Here is an 18,574-nt window from a genome sequence, read left to right as displayed (position 1 = left end):
TCATTGGTGCTCTACTCTTCAAATTCGTCAATGCACAGCATTCCATGGCAGTAAGACATGATCTGGACTTCTACACACACAACAGCACAAAGTTGATCATAGAAACCACTTTGCATACTAACTCGTTGTCAGTTATCGATATCCTCTCAATTAATGACGTGTACATCAAATACTTCTTGCTCACCAACATCCCTCTTGAACCTGCTCAAGGATCCAAAGAGATCCTAGACCAGCTCAGAGGCTTCTTCAAGCAGTACAGTCGCTCACAAACAATATTCCACACCGAATTCAGTGCAGCGATGGCAGACTTTGTCAAAAGATCCATCATTCCTGTGGACATCGAAGACTTTGTATGCTGCGTATCAGAGCTCAGCCCATCGTCCATAGACCTTGAGTACTATCGGAAGCACTTTGGATACAGCCAGGCATACAACCTGTACAAATCAATCATAAAGCGAATATTCAGCTGCAGGTTCAGCCATAGAGAAATCGGATTCACAATGCTGCTTCTCGACAATCCATCAATGTGTTTCAAGCGCCTGCTCCCGGTATTCAAACGACTGACTGCATATGCAACAGACAACATCATCGACAAGAATCTTGTGGCATGCTGCATTGCACTTAAAGCAGTCATTGTGTACATCCCACAATCGGTTTCACAGAAACACACATACATCATATCTCTCCTGGTATACCTCTCAGGAATCATCACCAACTGCCTGAGCTTTGCATTCATAAACGAGCATGATGCCGAAGAGGTGCTGTCCACGATCCACATACTTGCAGGACTTGAGATGAACGAAGACTCAAAGTCAGTGTGCAGGGGACTGCTGAAAACCATCGTGTTTGGCCTCAACGCATTCGCCACAAAGATGCCAAATGTTTATGAAGAGGTCTTTGCTGCAATATGTGCACTGGAGATATTGCCAGCAATCCATCATGCCGTCGGAGAGACACCTGACTTTTCGTATGCATACTCTGTAATTCATGGCATCAGCGTTCCACAGATGGATTACTTGGCAATGCACGAATCAAGCCACATAAAAGACAGGTTCCTTTCTGCAAAGTATAGAAGCATGCAATCACTCTATGCATGCAGGGCAGTAGAAGATGATCTTGAGCTTGATAGGATTGTGTTCTACAACGACATAACCAGTGCCTGCCATCCGTCAAAGATATTCAACGTGCTTGGCGATTTGAAAACACAGATACATTGGGACGACTTAATTGTGTTCGTGTGCCATCCTGGAAATCAACACGAGTGCCTACCACTTGTGTTTGATGGCGCTTTCTTTGCCAATGCAGAGCATGTATCCTACATGTCCTTGTTTATAGGGTCGATCAAGGCATTCCCAGAATTGCTGTTGGCGTCAGTATATCTTTTTATCAAGTCATTTGAACAGATGCATACGGAAAGAAGATGGAGTGTTCTTGGAGATTTGTTTCTGATGGACACAAAAAGCAACGATCAACGCCTTGCAAGGCTCAGATGCATGATATCTGATTATGTGTGTGGAGCATGCAGTGAAGGACTGCGTATTTTTGTGGAGTTTCTGATGATGAAGCTCAGCGATGGATTTGTGTGCTTTGATCCAAGCATTCTGTCGTTTCTGCATGTTATTCTTATGAGGGAAGCACAGATATCTGTCGAGCTGCTAAGAATGATTGGCACATACTTGATTGAATGTGTTGTTGCAGAAGAAGGCATACATAACAACTTTCATGAATTGGAAGCAGTATACGTATCGCTGGCATCAAGAGCCATGATTCTGGGATACTGCAGGACGTTTGAGGACATGTCAGTCTGCATCGAGAATAAATACTATGCACTGCTGGTATCTGTGATATGCAAGCACAGGGAGGCTGCACCTGAGCAACAAATTGATGAGATCAAGGATGTGATCCTGGAGTTTGTGTTTGAAGCAAATGACGAGCAAAGATTCGAACTGAAGGCAGCACTGAGAGGAGCCGGATCGAGATTTCTATCGAAGTATGACGAGATGTATGCGATTGAGGATGGAGATGCACATCTGCAAACAGTTGGAGGTGTGTAATTGTGCATATCAGAGCCGATATGGCTAAATATTAGAGTGCTGTATGCTCGAGCGCATTGCATAATGTATGGCGGTAAGAAGTAAATTAAGCAAAAAATGAATCCCAACAATGAGGAAGCAAACAACTGCGTTTCTTGCCGTTGCTGTGGTTTCTGGATTGATGTTTGTGTATCAAGGGCTGAAGGCAAGGGAGCGAAGTAGAAGGAAAAGGGAAATGCTGGATGAGTATGTGAACAAGGGCTTTGTGTGTATGAGGGATAAGATGTATGGGGAGGCAATTGTTTGCTATCTACGCTGTCTGGAGCTGCTGGAGAGGAAAGACAATGCGGCGGTTAGTGTTTACAACAATCTGGCAATGTGCTTTGTAAGGATTAAGGCATATAACGAAGCACTTGTGTATGCAAACAAGTCGCTGGGTTTGAATGTGCTGAACAACGAAAGGGCATTGAGATTGAAGTATGAATGCCACAAAGTGCTTGGGATGAAGAGACAAGCATTGTACGATGTTTTTGTGTGTGGATTGGTGACCAAAGAGGAAAGATACAGGAAGCAAGCACAAGAAATGCTAAGGAACGAAGCGGATGTGGAGGTGAAGAGAAGAATGGGTAGTTTTGAGGGTAGGGTGTCGAGGATTGTGTATGAAGGCTTGTTTAGCACGTTTCCTGATCTTTTTGGAAGTGGATCGCTTGTGAGTGATGAGGTGATTGAGCTGGTGCGAAAAGGGAGATATGAAGATGCGATTGCGATGGCTGAGGACAGGAGTGATCCATTATCGAAGTTTGTTGCAGCACTGGCGAAATATGCTGAGGGCAAGGATGCAGCTGCGATTTCACTGCTTGAGGAAGAGAAGATGATATACTCGGTTGGATTAAGAGAATACCTAAAAGCAGTTCATGGGCGTGTCCCGATGGATATTGATGACTTTGTGTCACAGAACAGCAGGAGTGTAGGAGTACTATTCTATGCAGCCAAGACATATCTACATATGAAGGATAACGAAAGGTATGAAAGGCTGATTAGCCAGGCAATGTGTGTTTGTGACTATGACTTTTTGTATGTAGACAGAATAGTGTATGAGGTTGGGAGAGGAAGGAACGAGGCAGCAGGTAGTGCTGTTGAAGAAGGATTAAGGAGGCATTGCTCGAGCATTCTTATCCTGACGATTGGATGCGAGTTCTACTTGAAGAATGAGGATTTTGAAAAGACGGCAGATATACTTACAGAGATGGAGAGCAGCCATGGGGCGGATCCCAGAACGTTCCTGTTGAAGGGAGTTGTGCTGCAGGCACAGGGAAGAATTGATGAGGCAGAAAAGAGTTTTAGAACAGCAATACAGCTGGATGAGCGGTATTTCAAGCCGTATGTGTATCTGGGAGGAGTTCTTCTGAGTAGGAACGACAAGAATAGCAAAGCAGTATATGAGGCAGGGCTGAGATATGCAGTTAGATATGAAGAGATGCTTGTTGTGCAGCAGGCTTTGATTCTGATTGAGGCACAGGAGAATGTGATGCAGATGTATCCTGAAGTAAAAGAGGTTACTTAATTCCGATGATGAGCCAATGATATACATGTGTGGCTTGTAGCTTATGCATTGTACGAAAACTGTGTAGTGATGCAGCTAAGATGAGAATTGATTAAATGTGTTGTAATTACAAGTTGAAATGCGGAGCTGTGAATTTTCATGATGAGGGTTGTGATAGTAGGTATGTGATGTTTTTAATTTAAGGATGTGGAGGAACAGGGATTGAGCTTTTGAAGCTGCTTGCAGGGAGAGGCAACAGGCTGCTGGTTGTGGATTATGACAGGATTGCATTGAGCAACCTGCACAGGTCTTGTATGTTTACAAGGGCGGACGAGGGCAGATACAAGTCTCAAAGAGCTGCTGAAGTAATCAACGAGATGTATGGAGAAGAGGCTGAGTTTATCACAAAAAGGATACAAGAAGTAGACATCTGCCTGCTAAGCCGATATGATGCCTTGGTTTGTGCAGTGGATAATGTTGGTACAAGAATGGACTTAAACTTGATGTTTATGAGGTCTGAATGCAAAGTGTTGATAGATTGTGGAATTGGTGGATATAAGGCACATGCAAAGATGGTGCGCAAAGGATTGGCATGCTTGTATTGCATCAAGGACCTGTATGAAGCGAATGATCCTGGAATGTGCATGATGAGGTCTGTGCCTGTGCATATTACGCCAGAAAATAGAAATGCAGTGCTGAGATCGATGGTGGAAATCGAAAGAGATATGGCATTGGACAATATGAGAGCTGCTGACAAGCAAGGAGCAGTTAAGAGAATAGTTGATTCATTCAATGCGATCTCATCGAACGAGCTGAGCACTAACGAGTTTGAGGTTTTTGGAATGTATGATAGCATAATACCAAATGTGTGCTTTATTAATTCTATCTGTGCAAGCTTGGCATATGAAATGCTGTGCTCATCAGAGGAGGCCTATGACTTTATATTCTACAGTGGAGAGAATGAGCTGATTATCAAGAAGCATCTTCTTGAAAAAGATGAGGACTGTATAGTATGCAAGTATGCTTAGAACGGATCTTTTGCTTGTTTGTTGCTGTTTACGATGCATCTTCTATATCTTGGTGGCTTGTCAAATAGATAGACTGTCTTGAGCTTCCTTACCAGCTTTATGCAGGGAGTACTGTTGACAATGTCTCTTTGAAGAATGCTTAGCTCCTTGTGGACCTTTCTTCCTTGCAATATAAATGTGGGAAACTCAAGCTGCACAAGATCCTTGTTGAAGCATCCATCGAATGTGTCCATGTTTTCGACATCGCCTTGAAGCTCAAGCACTTCTATATCGCTTTCTTCTTCAGTTACGATTTCCATCGAGGGCGTGTGTGAATTGGCATTAGATGTGGTTAATTGGATTGCAGCATCCCTTGTATTGTAGGATGGGTAGGAAGAAGGCACGGAGGAAAATCAATATGCCCAGAAGGCAGGCAAAGCTTGAAAGGCATTTCAACTGCCCGATGTGCAGCCACGAGAATGTTGTGCAGTGTGTGATCAAGAAGATGCAGATGAAGGGGATCGCAAGGTGCTCTGTATGCGAGGCAAGCTTTATGTGTGACATAGATAAACTTACAACAGGAATAGATGTGTATTCTGCATGGGTTGATAGCTGTGGCAAGGATATTTGAACATCGTAGCATCTACAGAAGACATATCCTGTTTAATCGCAATGCGGATTATCACACGAGCAGCATTTGAAGCACCTGCCACATGTATTGCTTCAACGGGATTTTGGATGGTATGAGCGGCCTGTAATGATTTTTATCTACACTAGCTTCTCATACATTGAAACGATCTCTTCAGAAATAAAATTGATTTCGATATCTTGGATGCCATTGAACCCGAACTTTTGTTTGAATGAAGAGACATTCATGTCATGGCTGTCTATGAGCTCTGAAATGAACACACAACTCATTAGTATTATCCTGGACGAAAACGCCAACTGAAGAGGGATGCATGCTGAGTCGTTCAGTATAGCCCATATAGTCTGTGCTTTTTGCTTAGGAATGTGGTTTTCTGTACAGAATGCCTTGAGAAGCCTGTATGGATCGTTTGTGCTAAAGTCGAAGTCTATCAAAATGCATGCATGCAGCTCGATTTCTATGGCATCTTCATAATCTTGCTTGAATGTGCTTTCTGAGTTGATTCCATAGTACCTGTGGCTAGCCCTTAGGATCTGCTCAAGGGTTCTTAGCGATCCATTGATTTTTCCGGCCAGCATGATGCATGCAGCCCCTGCTGCGGCTACTTTCGTGCATTTTGAATCAAGTGTGTGCTTGTAGTAGATTCCCAATGCCAGATATGCCGTTTTCTGTGGGATCTCGAGATTTCTTGATATGCTAACGATGCCTTTGATGCATTTTGTATCGGCATTTCTTTTGCACATGTGATATTCTTGGCTCATGTGCGAAGGGAAGTGCATAATTGCTCTTTTAGCTGTAATTCATGCGCATGCAAATACAAATTGCAGATCGAACTGTAATCCATGCTCGTTTCAGAGGAAGGGTTCAGAGACGATGGAAGAAAGCAGAGGGAGTTTCGAAGAATAGAAGTAGTCAAGAGCGTATTTGAGGACTCTGGTAGGATGGAGCTACGGCAAGGAAACACCCAGGTGTCTGTGGAGTGTGGAAATGCAAAGGAAGGAAAAAAGCTGAATGTTGTGGTTGAGTTCCTGTGTGTTTCAAGGCAAGAGGCTGTGACTGAGAAGAAGGTACAGGAGTACGAGAATATTCTTGTTGATATATTCAGTCGGATTGTCTTGCTTGATTCTGGGCTTGGACTCAGAGTTGTTGTACGAGAAGAAGGCGGGTCGTTGCTTTCTGCAATGGTTAACTGCATTACGCTATTTCTGTCATACTTTGGGTTTCCAATAATTGATCTGTGCTATTCATGCACGATTGCAGAGGGCTGTATTGACCTGTCGTCTATAGAAGAAGGGCACCAGCACCTTGTTTTAACGATTGCATGCCTAATAAACTCAGAAGAGGTTGTATATCTGGCACTGCATGGAACAGCATCATGCAAGGAATTCAAAATGAACACAAAGGAAGCAATTGATGCATGTGGCCTGCTGAATGTACATTTTAGATCTGTATTTCATGCGTAGAATAAGTATGCTGATGTGTATGAGTAGGGCTCTGAGCGTATATTATGATGAAGTATAAATATATTCTTGCAGATAAACAAACAAGATGATTGTAAAGAAACAGAACAGGAGATTCACACTGATGGCAGTGGGAGAGAAGGGGTCTGGAAGGTCGTCGTTCTTCAACACTCTGATTGGAAAGCAAATAATTTCATCAAAGAAACAGGAGGAGATTGACTTGTACATGCTGAATCTTGACTGCGAAGGGGTTTCTCAGAGGATGACTCTGATAGACATGCCAGGATTTGGAGAGACGCTCGATGACTCTGGGCTTCAGGAAACCATATGTGACTTTATCAAGGCACAGCTTGACATGTTTATTGCGGAGGAATCCAAGATCCGGAGGAATCCAAAGTATGAAGACACAAGGGTGCATTGCATGCTTTACTTCGTTCCATCGACGTCTTCAGGATTGAAGGACAAGGACATAATGTTTTTGAAAAAGGTTTCTGGGCTTGTGAATATCATTCCTGTGATCAGTAAGGCGGATGGGCTAAGTGTTCTTGAAAGAGCCGAGATGAAGGAGAGGGTGACTGAGCAAATGAAGTATTATGGCATTGAAATGTTTGATCTGGACGATCCAGACCTATGTGCTACACCATCAGTTGCGAACAATCTGAACAGGCTGGTTCCGTTCCTCATCATATCAGCAAACAAGGCAAGCCCGGAGCTCAGAGTAAAGAGCTGCAAGTGGGGAGATATAAACATAGATAACTCGTCGCATTGTGATGTTGCTGCGCTCAGGGAGTTGCTACTTAGCACGCACATCAATGGGTTGATAGACTACACTGCAAGCGAAATCTATGAGAGCTACAGGGCTACTGTGCTTGAGAGTGGAATTAGAAAATAGCTGTTGTGGTGTTAAGTAAAGATTTTTGATGAGTTTGCCTTCTTAATATTTTATTGTTTGCAATCCTGGCTTTATATCATGATATTTTGCTTCTTTGCTAATACGCTTTATAGCGCATGATTAGCAACAGTTGAGTTTGTAGCGCATGATGCACAGCCAGTGCATTGCTCTTTATGCATACTATTGATTGTATCCATAAACTGGGTGTATATGTTTAGCCTTGCTACATCGTCCAAGACATTCCAGCAGAATGGGATCATTGTGCAGTCTGCTAAGCAACAAGAATAATTCCTAAGATCGCTTTCAAATCCAAAACACTCTGCAATTGGAAGCAGGCACATTCTGCTTCTCATTCCACTTGGCGCAGCCACGCTTTCATACATGGTTTGCCCTTTAGACATACAGATCATTTCACACACTAACTCCTTTGCATCTTCCATGTATACTATCTCCATCAGACACATTGGCTCTAGAAACTTTGTGCTGCTTTTAACCACATCAAGTATTTCATTCAGTAGCCCTTTGCTTGCATGCTCTGTACTCAAGTAAGCCTTTTCATTATAATCTCTATGCAACACCTCTACATATGAATTATTAAGCTGCTTACCAAGCACAGGCCCAATGTTCACAAGCATTTCAATTCCTTTAAACTGATTACAATCAGCTTTGCCATTCGCATATCCATTTATCTTGAATGCAGCATTACTTTCACCATCCATCTCGAACTCATTCACAATAGCTTCCTTCAAATCGCAGAACACAGCAACAACCTCAAACCTGATCCCCAGTACAGCTCTTAGATCATGCAATACAGCATCCAGAAACGCCTCGCCAGGCCCTCCAAGAACATCTGTATGATATGTCAGTCCATAATACACTATTTTCAGCTTCTTTATTCCACTTTCAAACAAGCTTTGGTCATCAGCAGATACCTTTACCTTGATAACTCCTTCCAAGCATCCTGCCATTTTTAGTGGCTTCAGCATATCAAGCAAACTCAGCCTGCACAGCTCTGATTCAATCAGTTTCACAATGTTTTCGGCAGAATATCCAGTTTTGGCGTGCGAAGTACTCAACACTTCATCTTGATCAAATCTGATCAAAACACCTATTCCACTTCCAATGCAATCAGTCTCAACTAAACACCCACACACAGGAATATAAATGTTCTCAACCGTCATCTCCTTCCCATTTACATCCAGTAACGATCCAGCACACACTTTTTCATCTGCAATCAAGCTACACAAAACAACATCCTCAAACAACGTAAATCCCAATATGCTCGTCAAACCTTTTTGCTTTATACAGTTACTCATTGATTTTGATATAATACCCACAAGCACGTCGGCTACATCATTCCATGCATGCTTCTTAGTGCCATTCGATATTCCATCCGCTAGTATGTTGTCAAATGGGCCATCAATCACTCTGATCCAACCATTCTTGAGTGATGCAATAAGGCATGGTATTGATCCTAATGCATTACAGATCAAATCCATAAAAGCCTTCGTCACTTTCTCTGCAGAACTCACATTATCATCCGCAATCGCATCAATCTTGTTCAGAATCACAACAGAAGGTTTCCCGCTCATCCTAATTGCATCGAGAAGAACCCTATGGCACAACGACAAATGCCCTGTTACATCAATCAGTACAATTGCAATATCAACACACTCAATCATCTGAATGGTCCGAAATATCATGTCAGCATGGCCTGAAGTGTCGATAAGCGTGAGAACATGCGATGGAGTGTGCTTGCCTGATAAAAATGCAACCATTGGATGCACATGCAGTGTGGCCTCTCTTTCCCTTTCGTACAGTGTTTCTGTAGGAGCATGCACAGATGCTCCACGAATGTTGCATGCCATGCCAAGTGTCTTAATAAGTGTTGTCTTTCCAGCAGACCCGTATCCAAACAGCCCAGCCACTGTCTTTCTGGATTGGCTCTGCGACACAACATGAAAATACGACAAGTCTCTGCTTTCTGCACTGATCGGCCCAGGTGTCTTTGTATACAGGCTTTCTTTTGGGCCAAGGATCTCAACTGTCTGGTCGACTATCCTGGCATCCTTCCAGTCAAGCCTGCTCATGATTGCAGGGAGTACATGCAAGAGATACGTATGTGGAGATGGCAAGCCCATGAAGAAAGGATTTTTTGTATCGTGCCGTCAGAGTAAAGAGCAGAAAGGACTTAGGGAAATCACAAGCAAGCTGCAAGCATTTGTAGAGCCGTCTGTAAAGAGGCAGCGGGTGTGTAGTCTTGAAGAGCAGTTAAAGGATGAAATAGACGAGTACAAGAACCACTCGAAATTTGCCAAACTGATGGAGCACAGGTGCATTCTTGTTATTGAGAATAAAAGCCACGAATCCTCTGTGTCGCTATTTAACAAGCTTAGAGAAGCGAATGCAGCATTTGAGTATGTACATCGGGTGATTCCACTCGAGAGGATTTTCCCGATCGACGATGCAAGGATTGCTGAGGGAATACAGGGACTAGAGCATGGGAAAAGCTATAAGATTGTGTATGAGGAGAGAATGTGCAGTGCAGGAGTGAAGAAAAGGGTTTTTGATGTGATAACGAAGAATATTTGCCTTAAGGTTGATCTCGAGGCCCCAGATTACATTATTGCAGTCCAGGTTTTCAAAAGCATGTTTGGAATGTCGGTTGTTATGAATGAGCACAAGAACTTCAGCTTTTCTACTGTATAAGCAAATGTGTGCAGGAATCTGTTGATTTTCAGTGATGACATTATATATGGAAGAGGTGCATTTGTAACGGCTATCTGCACCAGATGCATGCTATGCATAGGATAGATTAAGTGCTTCTATAATAAAGGAAGTGCAGTAATAACGGAAGTCAAAGAAATGAAAGGCGCAAAAGCCCTGGAGAGTGTTTTGCAATGTATATGATAGATGAAGGAGTAGCAAGTGTGTGCGAGATGGTTATGAATGGAGCTGGGGCATTCGAGCAGCAGATGGACAAGGATGATGCAGCTAATAAGTTTTCACATTATTTGTTTCACGCAGAAAAGGTAACGTTAAGTGCTGGGATAATGCTTGGAAGGGAGATGATAATGAGTGACCGGCGTATTGAGAATGAAGAGGCGATGCTCGATGAGTTTTTTGCGTCTGCATTATTATACTCGCTGCCACAGATGTATCACAACCTTGATCACCTAGCCAATACACTGTGCTTTGGAGGGTTTGTGCTGAGGGAGATTGAGAAGCGAGATGGAACATGCATATGGCAAAGGGTTTGCTTTATGATATCTTTGTGTCTACATGATATTGGGCATCCTGGAGAGCCGAGCAGGAAAGAGCTTGGAACGGTTTGCGATATGTATGGATGCAAGAAAGAGGCGATGTCTTTTGAGGAGATCCATGCGTCAATTAGTCATAAGGTGGTTGATCAGTACAGGGAAGAGCTGTTTGGAGGGATGGAGGGAGCAGATGCTGATGAGTGCATTGGGCTTATACGAAGGCTGATATTTGCAACTGACCTGAGAATGAATAAGGAAGTGATAGATGAGTTTGACTTGAAGTATATTGTCGATGGCGAAGAGGGAAGGGCCAGGAATGCGAAGAGCAGAGAGGTGGGAGAGATAGAGCTTAAGATGATGATGAAGCTGGCAGACCTGAGTGCATGCTACAAGGAGTATGAAATTTTTAACAAGAATTCGGAGTTATTTTGGTCTGAGGTGTGGGATGTGGAGGGATATGCAAGAGGATTGAGAGAGATACACGAGGACATAAGGCTGCTGGAGAGGATATCGATCCCTCTGATTGATTCGTTTTCGATGGTGTTTGAAGAGTTTAGGATGCTGTACTACCGAGCAAGGCAGAACCTGGAGCGGCATATGAAATACTATGATGAGCTGAAGAGGGAGCGGAAATGTTACAGTGATGCTGGCGAATATTAATAAAGCAAGTGTGATGTTATTGCGTGAAGAAAACCGATGTTTTTTTAATGCCCATGGCACTAACGTATAGGGAAAGACTGGAGTTTCTAGAAGGATTGAAGAGAGGCCCGATTGACTTGGCTGCAGTTGACCGAATGGTGGCATGCGTAAGAGACAGACTGCTTGCAAGACCTGCGCTTTTGAGTCTTGTGAAAGAGTTGACGCGACTGGACGCATATATCAGTGTGATGCACGGGATTCTGGAGCAAGATGAATGGGACGAGGTTGTGTCTGAGTATGATACGCCCATAGAGGGAGAGCATGCAAAGCTAAGGGAAGCGGTTAGGGTGTTTCTATTTGCTTATGGGCGTCTTGACAGGGTGATCTGTGAGTTTGGGACCGAAGATGTACTGGATGCGTTTAGGAAGCCGCTTGTGTCGAAGACATTGAATGTGCAGTTTCTTTTGTTTAGAGTGTGTAGTGTTAAGCCTTTGAGTGTTTTTAAGTTTTTGTTTGAGATGGTGGATGAAAACCCGACTGTTTTTCTTCCGTATTTATCGTCGCTTGTAGTAAGATGCAAGTTTGATGAGGAGGTTAAGAGAGGTGTTGTTGATGAGTATGTGAGGTATGTAAAGGGATTGAAGAGGACGAAGAGCATCCAAGTGGTATTGGCATGTCAGTGCCTCTTGTACATGTCATGCTTTATGAGGAAGATTGTGTGTGATGCGAGAGATGAGATAGAATGGATGTTTTCGTTGGGTGTGGTTGCATGCATGAACAAGAATGTAGTAAGGATGTTTTGTGAGATGTATGGATACGAGTGCAAGGTGTTTTGCAGCTATGATTATGACTGTTTGTATTTTTTCCCGTTTGATGTGCCTGTGCTGAGCGAGGTATATGAGAGTGTGGATGAGCTATATATCCACTTTGAAAGATGAATGGCGTTGAGCTGCAGGATGTGGAGATTTTGAGTGGGATAAAAAGCGCAGTTGAGCATGGCCATGGAAATGACAGTGAGTTACGAGAGCCAGTTCAACAGGATATATGATGCAAGGATTAATGAGCTACGGACGGGCATAGCAAAGTCTAGTGTGGAGCAGGGAAGGACAAGAGTGCTGAACAGTATTTTAGAGGTGGAAGGATTGAATGGAGGTGAGTGTGTGGTGATTGGAACGCTGTATATATCTAGTGATCTGAAGAGTAGTATTTTTGACATGGTTGGAAGACGGAGCAAGGATGTTGAGAAGGTGGGGAGGTTTACGTACTATTCGAGGGATGTAAGGTATTTTCTTGAGGACGGAAGCGGCAGGATTGAGCTTGAGCTACGAGATTCCGGAGAGATTTATAGGAGGCATTTTGTTGTAAGCACAGGGATGTGTGTTGGAGTGGTGGGGAGGCAATCAGAAACAGGAACTTTTATTGCAGACGACCTTGTGCTTCCTTTTTCGAGCCCAAGAAGAATTCCTGATGTGCCTGAGAAGAATGCAGTAAATGGAAGAATCTGCTTTGCAAGTGGAGTTCTAGTGGATGCTGATAGCTGTGTAGCAAGGATGAAGGTGATAATTGATTACCTGCGGCGGGGCGGAGTGAAAGAGTATTTTTTGATAGGAAACTTTTTTGAAAGCAGGAGCGAGGTCAGTAAGAATATGCTGGCGAGTCTTGGAGATGTTGTGAGGTATACTGGCGCAAATGTTCGTTTGATTCCAAACAAGGGAGACTTTGGAGCGAGAGTCCTGCCGTTGGTGCCTGTCCATCCAAAGCTAATTGATGCGGCAGTAGAATGCCTATCGAATCCATGCAGGGTGGATATGAACGGAAAAGAAGGACTGGTGATTACACAGTTTATTATTGATGATCTACTGAAATACATGCCTCGAAATATTGGAAGTATACAAGGAGAAGGGTTTGAGTACAAGATGCATGTGAATGAGAGTGAGCTGAAGCGTGTGGTACGCAATGAAAAGCAAGACTTGGATGCACAGCATACATTGAACACCATACATGCAATGGAGGTTCTTATGAAGGCAGGGCATATCTGTCCTACTGCACCTGATACCCTGGCATGTGCTCCGTTTTGTGAGCAGGATCCTTTTGTAATTACGAATAGGATGGAGTATGTTTGTTGTGGCGATGCGCCTGGGTTTGCCAGTAGAAGATCCGATTCTGAAGGATCGCTGTTTTTTACAATACCTCGGTTCAGTAATCAGCACGAGGTTGTGGTTCTGAGCACCGAAGATGGAACATTAGAAACAATACGGTTTGATCAAGAAGAGTTTGATTAAATAATATTTAATTCCTAGATTTCGAATGCTTTGGTTCGATTGAGCTAACAACAGCCTTATTAACAAAAGACTTTCCATTGTATTGCAGATGATCGCCGGGGAAGCTTGCGAATGCGTATGGAGTGACGCTGCCTGAGTATCCGCGGCTATTCACAATGCAGCTTGGCTTTAGCCCCATGTACATGCCAATGATTGCATCAACGGCTTTCCCTTCCTTCAAAAAAATCAGATCAGAACCTCTGAGGTTTCTCGACAGGTCTTCGTATGAAAGTGTGTTGAATGCCAATGAGTTTTCTGAAAGAATGCTTGTAAAGTCGACGAATGGCAGCATCACGATCTCTTGCCACGCATGGACCTTGTCAAACATGTCTGTCTTGACATCGCTTGGATAATGCTCCTTGTACTTCTCGAACACAAACTGTAGGTTGCTGGGAACCATGTCTTTGCTCATCGGAGGCAAAACAACCAACAGCTGCTCAATAGGTCTGAGAGGAATTCCTGGTGTAATGCTAATATCTTCAACAAACACCTTTGCCAGATCTGTCGCAAGAGGTGCAAAGTGATACGGGTAGTACCAATCCCATCCAGTGTATCCAAAGATGTAGTATGAGTATATCCAAGTAAGCCCTTTGATGTACTCATAGCACACGTTTCGTATATCTGCCTCAGTATGTGCATTCAGCTTTGATGAGTAGTATTGAATCTTCCCTGCCTTTGTATGTATTGGGATCTTTTCGTATGGAACATCCGGTACTATTTTTATTTCCTCACGGAACTTGTCGAGTGACTGGGATTTCCGGTAGTACAGATCATCTTCTCGCTTGGAAAGAATGCAGTAGAAGTTCCTGAGGATTGGGTAGTTGATTGGCCCATTGCTGGTTATGTATGCCTTTGTCTCAGCAAAGTTTTTCACAAGAACCTCAGAGAGTGTTTCTATCGAATGGAACCGTATTTCAAGGCATGGAAGCGACGGCACAAAATCGTTTCCAAGCAAGAAGCACAGGAATATCCAATCGTTCAGCATTCGTTCCTCATCAAACCGATGGCCTATTTGCCTTTTGAATTCTTTGGTTATTCTGATTCTGAGCTCAAGTATGTTTACATATACAAAATTGTAGTGTGTAAACACTCCACACTCGTCATCGTTGTGCCCTGTTCTTCCACATCTACTACACATTCTTTTGCTTCGTTCCTTGCTTGAGCTGAAGTAGTCTCTCATGATCAGCACCTTGTTGTTAGACAGCGACAGCCCAAGAAAAATCAAATCTCCATCTGGAGAGTATATCATATGCACATTCCCCCTTGAGTCGACGCCCTGGCCTCTTATGAAACTCATTATTTTTTGTTCTCCTTCTCCAGGAACTAGATAGCTTGAATATATAATGTTAATATTCTGCGATGCTGTGTCACTGCTCAGCTTATGCTGGATGTATGCAATCAAAACATTGTGCAGCCGCTCCATAAACTCTGTTCCTGGTGTAATACAATTCAGATCAAATATCCCGGCTTCAGAAGACTCATCGGAAAGCTCCTCTGCAACAAACTTGTCGTACAATGAGCTTTCGCCGGTAAACTCCTCGTCAGCAATGTCGCCATTTTTGACTTTTTTCATGGCTGATGGGATCAGGTTTGCCTTGATTGCTGGTATTACAACTCCCCCATCTTTCTTCCCAAGTGCAGACTTATATCTGCGAGCTCTTTGATGAGACAGTTTGGCCCTTGGCGCAACCCCGTCTATTGCTATGTACAGCAGTTTCTTTGGCTTCACCTTGCTCAGGATGTGGTCGATAAAGTCACCAACAGTGCCATGCAGATCCTTTTCTATTTCATCATATGAACCTATTCCTGGCTTGATGCAGGTATGTATTATTGCATTGAAGTCGAGGTACAGGCAGTCAACAGAGGGCCTTTCAGATATGTTGTGTATGGTTTCTCTATGTGAAAGCTGAAGCCATCTGAACAGTGAGGGAACACCCATGTAATGCGTGATTATTTTTTAATTTTATGTTAGATCCATGGGCATTCATGCAGATGTATACCATGCACAACTGCAGGCTATTAGCGGTAGATTGCATCTGTATGGATGCACATTGTGTGGTAGAATGAAAAATGCAATTGTCCCTGACTGGAGAGCAATGACAGAAAGCGAAGCAGAGGAAATGGTTCTTATAGAAAGAGAGTATAGCAGATACAAAGAAGCCATAGAAAAGTTTGAGATGAGAGAAAGGCACTTTGAGATGAAGAATATAGGATACAATCTTTCGATTGATGTGTTTGGAGAGGATATAGAGTTGCTACAGGCATTCATTGGATATGCAAATGCACTGGGAATAAGCACATGCAAGATATACGAACGTATCGCTGTTGCAGTAATGTCTGCGAATGTGCCTGCTGTCGAAAATATCTATAGAATCATGCTTGAGTGTATTAGGGATGAAGCAGTCATTCTTTCTGAGATCGGAATGCATAAAGGAGATCGATGTGCAGAGCAATAAACAAACTATTTTGTCAGCCCCTGAAAATGAATATTAATTCCATGGTGTTTGCAAGCATTGTGTTCTTGATTTCGTTGGTAATATGTATATCACCAAGAGCGATATCTTCTGGGTCGTTTAAGAAGGTGTTTCCGTTTTTGACGCTTTTAACAGCAGGATTTATGCTTGGCGTTCAACTGCTTGAACTGAGCCCTCATATGGCATCGAGCTGTGATGGGCCCAAGGAGCATCATGATCACGGTGAAGGTAGCACCAGCCCGGATACCGATATTGGGCATGAGCATACACATGGCCATGATGACAACCAAAGCATTTTTGCATTCTTTACAGCAGGACTGTCATTCATACTTCTGCTGGCAATTGATTCAATTGTTTTGAAGCATGACCATTGCGAAGGCAGTGAAATTGCACACTCGCATCAATGCCATGGAGTTGAGCATGAGCATGACCGTTCTGAAGATGCAAACAAGACTGCGGAAGAAATGAAATGTGAGGAATCATTGAAAAGGGAAGAAAAAAAGGCACAGTCGGAAAATATGGGCTGTTGCGATACAAATGCCATAAAGAACGCATCATCGAAGGCACAGGTGTTTATTTTTATTCTGGGGATTTCGATTCATTCGTTTTTTGAGGGTTTGGCATTCAACTCGATTGAAAGAATTGGGTCGCTTGAAATAGGACTGTTGTTTCACAAGATGCTTGAGTCTTTTGCACTTGGCGTCCCGCTGTTTACTTCTGGAATGGGGTTTTTCAGTGGGCTAATGCTTGCAGTGTTCTACTCAGCACTTACACCGATTGGAATTATGCTTGGGTCAGCACCTGGGTATCTGAACCAGCCAATAATCAAGAGTGTGTTCCGAGGGCTTGCACTTGGGAGTATAATGTTTATGGTGTCTATAGAGATGATACCGCCGATGTTCAATCATCCGAAAGTGAATCGGGTGCATGCATTGCTTGTGCTTCTTTCAGGATATTTATTGAGTTCCATGATGATTTATCATTCGCACTCTCACTGATGCACTGCCAAAGATATTGTGTGCTACTACATTGAATGAATTTATTACGAGTACTAACTATTTAATGATTATGCTGTGATTCCGTATCGGAGACGTTAATGATTTTTTCTTTGAAATCTTCGTTATTTATTATGGCGGATACTAGCATTAATAATTTCGTTAATATCAGTACTCATATCAATATTATGTCGTGAACAATCACGAGAAAGAGTTCTAGGTGTTTTCACAATTTTTGGCATAAAATTAATGAATAAAGTTCGTTTCTCGCTCAATAGATTGTTAAGTACTAACTGATTCGTTTTGGGCTTGATTACGTTATCATCTTCGGAAATAAACAAATAAATTTTGGTTTCATCATTAACAAGTAATAACTTATTTTCATTGTCCCATTCATCACTTATGAAAAGATCGATTATTAATCTAGGAATCGGAATAATTTGTTCCACTATTCCTTCGACTGCAGCGCCCAAATTCCTGAATGGATTCTGTATTATCAATGTATGATAATTATTCTGCGGATTTTCAATTATGGACGCCAAATGTATTGCTGGCGCACATCCTATGGAGAATCCATATATGATAAATTTTGTATTTGGATTGGTTTCTTTGATAATTCTTTTAAAATTTTGAATATCATTTTTCAAGTTTTTCTCTGATGGTGTCAAACTCTCATTCATACCTCTATATATCATCGCTGCCACACATACTTTATCGGATTTATATCTTTCGAAATATTTTTTTATTATTTCCAAGACCGCTATAAGATGATACGCGTTTCCTGGAAAAAACACTATCAATTTTCCATTCTCCTTAAGATGATTTTCTCCAAGCATGCATATATCCGATCCTTGTCCAGATATTACACTAAAATCCTCCATAGGGATATAATTTGTAATCTTGTTAGACTTGTTATCATAAATGTCATACGTAAAGGTTTGATTTTTATCATCATAATGTGGATTGCATTTATAAACACCTATTAGTATTTCAAATAATAATAGGCTTTGTGACTTTTTCGGATAAATTTTCGTCAAATCTAAGAATGAATAGAGTAGATTTACAGCTCTAGTTTGAAATATAATAATATAATATTCAAATTGCTTAAATATAACAACAACTATAAGTAGTAAGCAAACACCAAAAATCGCTATCCATATACTCAAAGCGCAAATAATCATTATAATTCCACTAGCCTTGTCAATTATATTTGTGCTATTTAATTTGTTCTCGAATTCCGCTTCCATATATTCTGGGAACGTTAAACTTTTATTTTATAAACATGGCCAATTAATAAGCCTTTT

The 18,574-nt window shown here is 42.3% G+C and overlaps 17 protein-coding genes across 17 annotated transcripts; 12 read left to right on the top strand and 5 right to left on the bottom strand.

The window, feature by feature from the left end:
• Positions 1-44: 44 nt before the first annotated feature.
• On the top strand, positions 45-2,054 carry HK407_10g15890 (uncharacterized protein; the record flags this gene model as incomplete). The annotated part of the gene is made up of 1 exon (XM_060421545.1): positions 45-2,054. One exon carries the CDS (start codon positions 45-47, stop codon positions 2,052-2,054), a length of 2,010 nt encoding a protein of 669 aa, XP_060276280.1.
• A 109-nt stretch (positions 2,055-2,163) lies between these two features.
• On the top strand, positions 2,164-3,597 carry HK407_10g15880 (uncharacterized protein; the record flags this gene model as incomplete). Its single annotated transcript, XM_060421544.1, has 1 exon — positions 2,164-3,597. The coding sequence occupies one exon, from the start codon at positions 2,164-2,166 to the stop codon at positions 3,595-3,597; it is 1,434 nt and encodes a 477-aa protein (XP_060276279.1).
• Positions 3,598-3,692: 95 nt separating this feature from the next.
• HK407_10g15870 (putative ThiF domain-containing protein) lies at positions 3,693-4,604 on the top strand (the record flags this gene model as incomplete). The annotated part of the gene is made up of 2 exons (XM_060421543.1): positions 3,693-3,744; positions 3,781-4,604. The coding sequence occupies 2 exons, from the start codon at positions 3,693-3,695 to the stop codon at positions 4,602-4,604; spliced, it is 876 nt and encodes a 291-aa protein (XP_060276278.1).
• Positions 4,601-4,903, bottom strand: HK407_10g15860 (uncharacterized protein; the record flags this gene model as incomplete). The annotated part of the gene is made up of 1 exon (XM_060421542.1): positions 4,601-4,903. The coding sequence occupies one exon, from the start codon at positions 4,901-4,903 to the stop codon at positions 4,601-4,603; it is 303 nt and encodes a 100-aa protein (XP_060276277.1).
• A 65-nt stretch (positions 4,904-4,968) lies between these two features.
• On the top strand, positions 4,969-5,214 carry HK407_10g15850 (transcription elongation factor Elf1; the record flags this gene model as incomplete). The annotated part of the gene is made up of 1 exon (XM_060421541.1): positions 4,969-5,214. The coding sequence occupies one exon, from the start codon at positions 4,969-4,971 to the stop codon at positions 5,212-5,214; it is 246 nt and encodes an 81-aa protein (XP_060276276.1).
• Positions 5,215-5,351: 137 nt separating this feature from the next.
• On the bottom strand, positions 5,352-5,990 carry HK407_10g15840 (uncharacterized protein; the record flags this gene model as incomplete). Its single annotated transcript, XM_060421540.1, has 1 exon — positions 5,352-5,990. The coding sequence occupies one exon, from the start codon at positions 5,988-5,990 to the stop codon at positions 5,352-5,354; it is 639 nt and encodes a 212-aa protein (XP_060276275.1).
• An 81-nt stretch (positions 5,991-6,071) lies between these two features.
• On the top strand, positions 6,072-6,692 carry HK407_10g15830 (uncharacterized protein; the record flags this gene model as incomplete). Its single annotated transcript, XM_060421539.1, has 1 exon — positions 6,072-6,692. The coding sequence occupies one exon, from the start codon at positions 6,072-6,074 to the stop codon at positions 6,690-6,692; it is 621 nt and encodes a 206-aa protein (XP_060276274.1).
• An 85-nt stretch (positions 6,693-6,777) lies between these two features.
• Positions 6,778-7,581, top strand: HK407_10g15820 (septin; the record flags this gene model as incomplete). Its single annotated transcript, XM_060421538.1, has 1 exon — positions 6,778-7,581. The coding sequence occupies one exon, from the start codon at positions 6,778-6,780 to the stop codon at positions 7,579-7,581; it is 804 nt and encodes a 267-aa protein (XP_060276273.1).
• A 107-nt stretch (positions 7,582-7,688) lies between these two features.
• On the bottom strand, positions 7,689-9,671 carry HK407_10g15810 (putative elongation factor Tu; the record flags this gene model as incomplete). Its single annotated transcript, XM_060421537.1, has 1 exon — positions 7,689-9,671. One exon carries the CDS (start codon positions 9,669-9,671, stop codon positions 7,689-7,691), a length of 1,983 nt encoding a protein of 660 aa, XP_060276272.1.
• Positions 9,672-9,720: 49 nt separating this feature from the next.
• On the top strand, positions 9,721-10,290 carry HK407_10g15800 (uncharacterized protein; the record flags this gene model as incomplete). Its single annotated transcript, XM_060421536.1, has 1 exon — positions 9,721-10,290. The coding sequence occupies one exon, from the start codon at positions 9,721-9,723 to the stop codon at positions 10,288-10,290; it is 570 nt and encodes a 189-aa protein (XP_060276271.1).
• A 191-nt stretch (positions 10,291-10,481) lies between these two features.
• Positions 10,482-11,501, top strand: HK407_10g15790 (putative 3'5'-cyclic nucleotide phosphodiesterase; the record flags this gene model as incomplete). Its single annotated transcript, XM_060421535.1, has 1 exon — positions 10,482-11,501. One exon carries the CDS (start codon positions 10,482-10,484, stop codon positions 11,499-11,501), a length of 1,020 nt encoding a protein of 339 aa, XP_060276270.1.
• Positions 11,502-11,554: 53 nt separating this feature from the next.
• Positions 11,555-12,418, top strand: HK407_10g15780 (uncharacterized protein; the record flags this gene model as incomplete). The annotated part of the gene is made up of 1 exon (XM_060421534.1): positions 11,555-12,418. The coding sequence occupies one exon, from the start codon at positions 11,555-11,557 to the stop codon at positions 12,416-12,418; it is 864 nt and encodes a 287-aa protein (XP_060276269.1).
• Positions 12,419-12,475: 57 nt separating this feature from the next.
• On the top strand, positions 12,476-13,762 carry HK407_10g15770 (DNA polymerase delta; the record flags this gene model as incomplete). Its single annotated transcript, XM_060421533.1, has 1 exon — positions 12,476-13,762. One exon carries the CDS (start codon positions 12,476-12,478, stop codon positions 13,760-13,762), a length of 1,287 nt encoding a protein of 428 aa, XP_060276268.1.
• A 7-nt stretch (positions 13,763-13,769) lies between these two features.
• On the bottom strand, positions 13,770-15,740 carry HK407_10g15760 (XRN5'-3' exonuclease; the record flags this gene model as incomplete). Its single annotated transcript, XM_060421532.1, has 1 exon — positions 13,770-15,740. The coding sequence occupies one exon, from the start codon at positions 15,738-15,740 to the stop codon at positions 13,770-13,772; it is 1,971 nt and encodes a 656-aa protein (XP_060276267.1).
• A 157-nt stretch (positions 15,741-15,897) lies between these two features.
• Positions 15,898-16,257, top strand: HK407_10g15750 (uncharacterized protein; the record flags this gene model as incomplete). The annotated part of the gene is made up of 1 exon (XM_060421531.1): positions 15,898-16,257. The coding sequence occupies one exon, from the start codon at positions 15,898-15,900 to the stop codon at positions 16,255-16,257; it is 360 nt and encodes a 119-aa protein (XP_060276266.1).
• Positions 16,258-16,283: 26 nt separating this feature from the next.
• On the top strand, positions 16,284-17,273 carry HK407_10g15740 (ZIP zinc transporter; the record flags this gene model as incomplete). Its single annotated transcript, XM_060421530.1, has 1 exon — positions 16,284-17,273. The coding sequence occupies one exon, from the start codon at positions 16,284-16,286 to the stop codon at positions 17,271-17,273; it is 990 nt and encodes a 329-aa protein (XP_060276265.1).
• A 122-nt stretch (positions 17,274-17,395) lies between these two features.
• On the bottom strand, positions 17,396-18,517 carry HK407_10g15730 (uncharacterized protein; the record flags this gene model as incomplete). The annotated part of the gene is made up of 1 exon (XM_060421529.1): positions 17,396-18,517. One exon carries the CDS (start codon positions 18,515-18,517, stop codon positions 17,396-17,398), a length of 1,122 nt encoding a protein of 373 aa, XP_060276264.1.
• Between the last annotated feature and the right edge of the window lie 57 nt (positions 18,518-18,574).

The sequence above is a fragment of the Ordospora pajunii genome, assembly GCF_021821965.1.
Source record: "Ordospora pajunii strain FI-F-10 chromosome Unknown Cg_10, whole genome shotgun sequence".
Taxonomy (NCBI): Eukaryota; Fungi; Microsporidia; family Ordosporidae; genus Ordospora; species Ordospora pajunii.
The sequence above is the reverse complement of the archived record's forward strand: the minus strand, read 5'-3'. Positions and strand labels throughout refer to the sequence as shown.